At 36.4% G+C, this 7,870-nt stretch overlaps 1 protein-coding gene across 1 annotated transcript in view; it reads right to left on the bottom strand.

The window, feature by feature from the left end:
* ITGA1 (integrin, alpha 1) overlaps window positions 1–7,870 on the bottom strand; it is a 177,490-nt gene that overhangs the window by 31,205 nt on the left and 138,415 nt on the right. Inside the window, exons 12-15 of the mRNA XM_012655294.1 lie at window positions 7,711–7,853; window positions 4,613–4,756; window positions 3,221–3,478; window positions 807–937 (exon numbers count right to left, since the gene is read on the bottom strand). Of these exons, the coding sequence (XP_012510748.1) occupies window positions 807–937; window positions 3,221–3,478; window positions 4,613–4,756; window positions 7,711–7,853 (676 nt within the window). The remainder of the gene's footprint in view (window positions 1–806; window positions 938–3,220; window positions 3,479–4,612; window positions 4,757–7,710; window positions 7,854–7,870) is intronic.

Below are 7,870 nucleotides of genomic sequence, written 5' to 3'. Positions count from 1 at the left end.
TTTTATTTGACCATTAGTTCTCAAGCATTACCTTAAATTATGGCAAAGTCATCTATTATCACCTCCCTATCGTCACCTTTCTCTTTCACACTTTATTACTCTTCTAGATAAATTTTTGGGCAAAAGACTGTTGAGGTATGTTTCCATCTCAATTACATTAAAGCAATGCATTAACTTGGAAGAATCAACATGTGGGCTTCTCATCATGGCACATGGCATAATAATGTATTTATGTATGTTATTATTGTATGTATATGTTATTAATGTATTTATCTGACCATTGGCTTGGATTTTACAATTAACTGAAAGGATTGGGGCATTTGAGGAATGTGGACATTGTAAAGGCTGAGCAAAGACATTGAAGATGTCTCTGTGCTTGACCAACAATATAAACAGTCAATGCTGCACAATTGTCTACTTCTTGTGTATTAGGCAAATGAACAAAATGTCTATTATCTCTAAAAGCTTGCAATCAACTCAAAGTTAGGGATATTTTCTTGTTTATATACATCTTCTATAAGACCTTTTCCTTCCCCTACGTCCCCCCAGACAGAATTCTTATTTTAGTGTCAAGCACGTAATAGATACTCCAAATTCAGAGTTCATTCTACTTGTTCCTTTAATACAGATTCTTTGTTCTTAAGAATTATTGACTCCTCCAGCTTACTCAACTGAATAACTTGAATCTGCATGATGAAGCACAAAAGGAAATAGATATTTGGTATGACACAAGCTTCAATCACACTCAGCTGTGCAGCTATCTGTGCAATACAATTGGATTAACTGACTGTTATTAAAATACATACCAGAAGAGGGCAGCACCTCCAAGGCCCCCGATAGTCACATCTGTCAGACCGTCACCATTTAAATCCATTTCTCCATGGATAGACTGGCCAAAAAATTTCAGTGTCTCGCCATCCCCACCTGAAGGGATACGCTGTGAAAATTCCAACAAAGGCTTTTATGTCAGAAGGAGCTGTTCAAAATAGTTTCAAATAAATCCAAAAACTTAGATTGGTTAACAAAAAATCAAAATGAAAGATCTTTTGGGAACCTGTCCAAGACACCCCTCATGTTGATATAAGAGGAAATACTCAGATATTCCCAAAGGATGCTGTTCTTTTTATAGTACAGACAAAATCATTTCAGGGTTACTGACACCAGAGGGAGAGGGAAAAAGTAAATAACGTCATCTTGTCTAATCCTCACGGGAAACATTATGAGTAATCAGCTCTGCTTTCTAGTTCCTGTTCAATCCCATTACACAGAGATGTTTAAAGGCACTGGAAACCTTGCAAACATATCATACCAGCAAGCAGGGGAGTGGAAGATTGTCCTAGGGTCACTTTGGGGTTCACTGAACTTTGTGGCTGGATATGAATAACACAATCCATCAAATACATTTCCCAACACGCAATCTTCTTTATTGTCTGTCAAAAATTGTCCTGAAAGTTGAGGGCACGATAGACTCAATTCCACCCACTTATAGTCACAATGTTGGGAAGTCACAAATGAATATGGAGTTCTTGACTAATCTGTGCACATTCCCATGCATAATATATGTGACACCCGTACTTCCTGATTTAGCTTTGGTTCAAGCTGACGCTGTTTTAATGGAAGCCGAGGGCAAGGAGCCAGGACTGACAGATTCTCCCTAAACTTGGGGTTTTCTTATCTTCCTGCTTTCCACTTAAATAACATAACATAAGGAGCCCAATAAGCCAAACCAAATGGAAACATTTTTCATGCTTAAACATGTGTGGCTTGTTGGGAAGTATTTCAGCATTTATTCAGCAAACAAGTCAGGAAATAGCTGCCTCATTGGTTCTGAGGAGTTGATTCAGTTTGACTCCGGATCATTCCATACATAACAGCACCTCTGGTTCCCATGGAAACAAGTAAGCACATCCTCACCTTTTCCTTGGAAAAACGTTTTGCCAGGAATTAAACAAATCCAATTCTAATAATTTTATTGTTTAAAGTTGCATTTTAATTTATCATCATTTTATAATACAAAACAAAGTGCTTATGACAATCTATTCCATCTATTAATGATTTAAAAAATCTTTCTTTTTCTACTTTAAATACTACCCCATTAAATTTGCAGGACTGATACTGAAGGAGTAATGTTAGAACACAAGAAAGAACTGCCTTTCTGCATTTCCTGATTTCATCATGCCCCAGTGGTTAATATTGCCTATTTCTAGCTAAGTAAATAATGCTATAAAGATTTTTAACAGAAAAATATCATTTATCAAATGGATAGAAGTGTTGTTATTGAAATAATAAGCTCTCTATTTGTTTACTATTAATATCCTTATGACTTTAGGAAAAGTTAAGCATGACTATGCAATACATGAATAGATTTCGAGAACTCTGTCAACTATTGAACCACACTCAAATGGAAAAAGAAATAATGTTCTGATTTCTTTTCATATTATATAAGCTAGAAAGTAGTGAATTTTATTTTATTTATTTATAAGTAGTTGCTGAATGCCTAAGCAACTATGATTACTGAAAAACAGATAGTTACATTAGAATTCTTTTAAACTCTCCTGTTTTTATAGTATATTAAGCACTTCTGTAAATTTTTCTTTTTCTCATGTAGGAAAAAATTACATTTATGGATTGTAGCTGTTAACTGACAATAAATTTGGAACCAGAACAACAGAAGTCCCCTGCAGGTTAAGCTTAATTATTCCAATTTTTTTTTCCTGGAAGGGTTATTTGTGAAAATTATAAACCTTCAGAAATCCTAATTCATTTGATAAAAATAGAGCAATTTAATTCCTAAATATAAAATTAATATAATCTTATTATAACAGCATGGGCACTGAATATAAAACCAATAATTTCATTTCCTTTACTGACTAAATCACAGAATCATTATTGTCTTATTCATAAAGTGGTACCCTCTTTTTAGGATCAGAGACACTGTAGATGTTGAATAACATTGTTACAAAATGATCTTTTGTTTTGTTTTTTATCATTTCAAAGGATCAGATCCTGGAGACATGAAAAATACAATAACAGAAAATAAACTAGATAGAAGTATAAAATACAAAGTAATTCTTCTATAAAGAACACTTAGAAGAGAATTAAATCTAGGTTCCCAATAGAGTCAGAAGAAAGAGATTAACTCATGAAGTTAGACAGGTAATGCCTAGCATTGAACCCACTTATCACTGAAGGGCAGGAATCCATAGGCTTAGCTTCTTACTTGTGCATACTCTTTCCTAATAGTCTTGCCGCTTCCGTGATAAATGTACACGGCTCCCCCGTGATCATCTTCCAGCGGAGCTCCTATCACGATGTCATTAAATCCATCAAGATTGAGGTCTCTTACAGCGGCAATAGCTGTTCCAAAACGAGCCCCGCATGGCTCATTTTTGTTTTGTTTTGTGCATAAATTGTGCTTCAGAGATGAACAGCAAGTCTGCTTAATAGGTTCCAGGCTCATTTGATATTCAAACCTTGTCTGCAAGAAAGATAAACAGGATACTTATGGATTTCTATCATTGCTACGCAGAGTAGAATTTTTAAAGTACATACTAAATCAGTGCTATTAAAACCATTTGTACATCAACAGTAAAGTTTGTAAAATTTCTTAAGAAGTGTGCGTATCTGAGAGCAAAGTTAGCGATTCCAAAGAACAGATTGTAGAAATGTGGGAAAGAAGACATATTGAGGATTTTAATGGAGTCTCTTTTTAATGCGATTGAGTGAGTGTATAATTCACACCATCATTTGAAAGCCAAAGAACTGAATATTTAAATTCGTGCCACCTTCCCTTCTTCACCCAATATTGTGCAAAGAGAATATGTACCCTGTTCAAAAAGCAAACTTTCTCTAAAGCTGCCTAGAATGGAAGAAAAAAAAAATCAGTAAGGTTGGAAAGTACTAGCAACGGTGGACAAGAACACACTTTCTTGGAAAAAGGAAAAAAACAACACAAGACAAAAACTGTTGACAGGAGGAAGCAAAAAAAAAAAAAAATGGTAGGAAGAAAGATATACAATTTATGATTTAAAGTAATTAATATGGGAGAGAATCTAAGAATTTTAAAAACATACACAGATAAACATTGGCTTTGCTTTAAATAGCAACAAACTCTTCTAATAAAGAAATCAAGGATTATTTCACCTAAAAAATGATGTCTAAAGTCAGGAATGGAAAACAAAATCTCACTCCAGCCCAGGGAAGTATTCCAAAGCCCACAGTGGTTCCCTGGAAATGTCTGGTGTCGCTGTCTTGAAACTCACTACTTCTCCCCACCCAACCCAATTTAACTGCTAGTGTTATCCACCTCCGGGTCACAGCTCATGAACGTTTGCGTTGTGGTTTGCTTAGCAGTTTTATGAGGTTTATATTTGTTTTTTTTATCCTATATATTTTCTGTTGAAAATAATTCACATTTCCAAGCAGAAAATATGTATGGGTCGGAACTACTTTATTAAAATTCTAAGTGTTCATTTAGAAACGGGGGTTGGTGGGATGGTGAAAGCTACTTTGCTCGTTTTTACAAATGAGTGAAAAACGAGAACTACGTTATTTAAAATTGAAGGGAAAGAAAAGGTTTTCCTAGATTTTTACCAAAGTCAGATACCATTACCTGATTCAGCGCGTACACATACACTTTTCCTTGTTCCTCTTTCTCTGTTCCCATGTACATGGGAGCCCCGACTAGAAGAATGTCAGTATTAGAATCTTTATCAATGTCAATGGTTGTTAAAATACTGCCAAAGTAGGAACCGATCTAGGACACAAAACAAAACAGCCGTCAGAAATTCTCAAGGAATCTAAAATCTACACTTCTCTGACTTTTAGCATCCTAGAAGAGTATTTGAGTTTCATTTGGGAAAGGAAATGAAAGAGAGAAATGGATGCTACCTGAAAGTTCTTTGTTGGTTCTTTTATGAGACTAAAGAATATTAGTCTGTTCTATCCTCGAGGTTGAGCAGCTGTTACAGATTTCATAGCTTAAGAGTAACAAAAATGATTCCCTTTAGATTTCGCTCTAACCTCTCTTTTTTCTCCCCAAATCAGAAAAGATCAGTAATACTGCAGCAATTTTTTTAGGAAATAAAATGAGATAAACAGTAGAAGGCATTCTGGAATGATCTCATATACGTTTAAGTACAGTAATATGAAAATAGGAAATAAATGCATTATAAGGAGCTGAATTGTCCTGTAATACTGGTACGGCACATTTTACCTTGCAGTCTTAGAAGATTATCTACTCAACAAAAGGGCAAAGCCTGGTCCCAGCAGCTATGGGAGATAGAAAAATACAGCAGGATTACAGGGGGACCATCCCTCTGAAGCAATATATTTTCTAGTTTAAAGATAAGGATCTGTTTTAGGGAAAGAGCAGGGAACTTATACTTCATTATCTAAATACTTAACCTTTCCAAATATTGAAACACACAGGTGTGTTTAATATTTGATGCTCTTAATAATTCTCTTATTAAACTTCCCTGTGTTGGCTTCTATTATTTTATTTTTGCTCTTCTGATTCTGCCCTGCATCACAGACTATTCTTTCTTTTCATATTTGCTGGCTCCTTTAATCCCTTTCATCCTCTAAATTTTGGCCTCCCCTGGAGCTCAGACCTATGGTTTCCTTGCCATTCCCTTACTCCAGATGCCCAGTCCTTCCCACACGTATCCGCCACGGCACATTGCCGGTGTCAGTCGTCTTTCTCAAGGCTCCAGTTGTACCTTTCTAGTCATTGCTGGGCATCTGAACAATGCTAGACATTGCTAGACACTGACTTTTCTCACAGGCCTTTGAAGGGCATAAAGGATTTTTTAAAGTCGAATTAATTATAAACATAAATAAAATGTAAGATCTGGCAACTCTGGGCCTTCATTCCCACATGGCCATGGCCACTGGGGGCTGAGTGGGAGCCCACCGGCTGCCCAGGGCCGTGGTTTGCACAGCTTTCTATTGCCTCACGCCCAGCGGCTTTACTCACTGACCTTACCTGTTTTCACTTTACTTAACTGGCACCTGCAAACATCTGAATTTGTGCTTTTGTTACAGGGAACGTGTCTAAAAACCAAACATCATTGTTAAAAAATACCTAAGCATTCTCATCATGGAGCCATCTTTCTCTGAGATCCTCAGGCTTGAAAGTAAAATTATTCATGATTTAAATCATTCATGATACTCTCCTCAGTTTTCATAAGCGAGTTTACATTTCCTGTCTTGTAGACAATTAATAGAGTGATAATGGATCTAAGACGTCATCTAAAATGCTTCATTTTACTCTTGTCAGTTCCTCTTTATTTACGTATATCACACCTTTTCCTTTTCCATTTTTATTGCCTTTTCCATTTTTATCTCATTTTAGATTCTTCTTACCTCTTCCGTGAGCTACAATAGCCTTATTTTTGTTGTTGGTACATTTTATGAGCATAAATATGGGCAAAGTGTTAGTAAAGCCTTTTCACCTGGTACATGAGAATCTAACCTTTAGTTTACTCTAACTCTGTCCCCCTGGGAATCTGCTGAGGATAGGATTTGAACTGTACTGCTAAGGCTAAGCACCATAGATCAGGTAAAAATAACCTCTGATTGGGACATTGCGTTTAGGCTGTAGTTCAACCATAAATGAACTATAAGTACCTGATGAAGATGACCTATCTGGGGCTTTCCAGAGCGCAACGACTCTTGTAACTGGCATGCCCTCTGCAGAGACCCTGGAAACTATGTCTACGGTGTTGTCATAAAAGAAAGATACTGACTCCTGTGGGACGTGGGGCTTTAAAGCCAGTGCAGCTGCTGGACCTGTCTGATTGCACTTGGGCTGCTGTGCTGGGCTGTGTCGAGGGCTCCTACAGAGGGGGACGGCTGATGCGTCCCTGCCCTTCTAGTTAAATAAGTGGGAATATTTAGTAACACCTAAGAAGAACCTCTCCCCCCTCGATCCCCTTAAGGATTGCAGAATAAAGTTACTACAACCATATTGTATAATAGAACACTTGGAAAATACAGGAAACTATGGAAAATAGAAAAAAAGTTACCCAAGTTATTATGATTCAAAAATAAAAAATAGCACAGTTAGATGTTTCTTTCAGTTTAAAAATATATATATTAATGTTTGCATATTGCATGTGTAATTTCCTAAACTACTTTTGATATTCAATATTGTTTAATAAGAATTTTCCAATTTTACATGTCGCAAACCATCACCTATTACCTCTACGATAAAATCCAAGTTCTTAATTTGCCATTCAAAACTTAGCACAATTCAGGTCCACGTTATCTTTTTAAATCTCTTTCACTGCTCTTTCTTCCTCTCTACATTCTATTTTTCATCTAGACTCAGCCCAAATTTTATCTCTTATTAAAATTTTTCTGCACTAACCGTAGCTTAAAACAATTTTTCCATCTGATGAATATACTGTCTGTGCCACTGGCGCTTTAATGCTTCTTAATGTTTTACATCTCTTTTCTTGCAAATATTTGTACATCTATGTCTGTATCTCTTATCTACACATCTTCCCTCCACCCCCCTCCAGCTGAAGTGTCCGTGAAGTCAAAGATGCAGACACTTCACATCCTTCCAAAGAACCCAACATGGGGCCCTGTTCACAGCTGATATTGAATATATGGGTATTGCTTTTTAAAAATTTTAGAGCAATAGAGAGTTAATTTACATAGAGTATAAACAGATTAATTTGAAACAATATTTTTCAAGTTTACCTGTTCTCCACGGAGGGTCTGGAGAATTTTGATGTCTCCGTCTTCCATGCTGTAGATGATGACCTGTCCTGTGTGATTGTACCGAGGCTGTCCAGCAATGTAGAGCACATGGCCAGAAGCAGTGGCAGAGTTGACTGTGTAGCCTAACGAAAGAGAGATT

This window comes from Propithecus coquereli, unplaced genomic scaffold (assembly GCF_000956105.1).
Source record: "Propithecus coquereli isolate 6110/MARCELLA unplaced genomic scaffold, Pcoq_1.0 Scaffold47, whole genome shotgun sequence".
Classification (NCBI taxonomy): Eukaryota; Metazoa; Chordata; class Mammalia; order Primates; family Indriidae; genus Propithecus; species Propithecus coquereli.
This window is presented reverse-complemented; position numbering and strand designations above follow the sequence as displayed.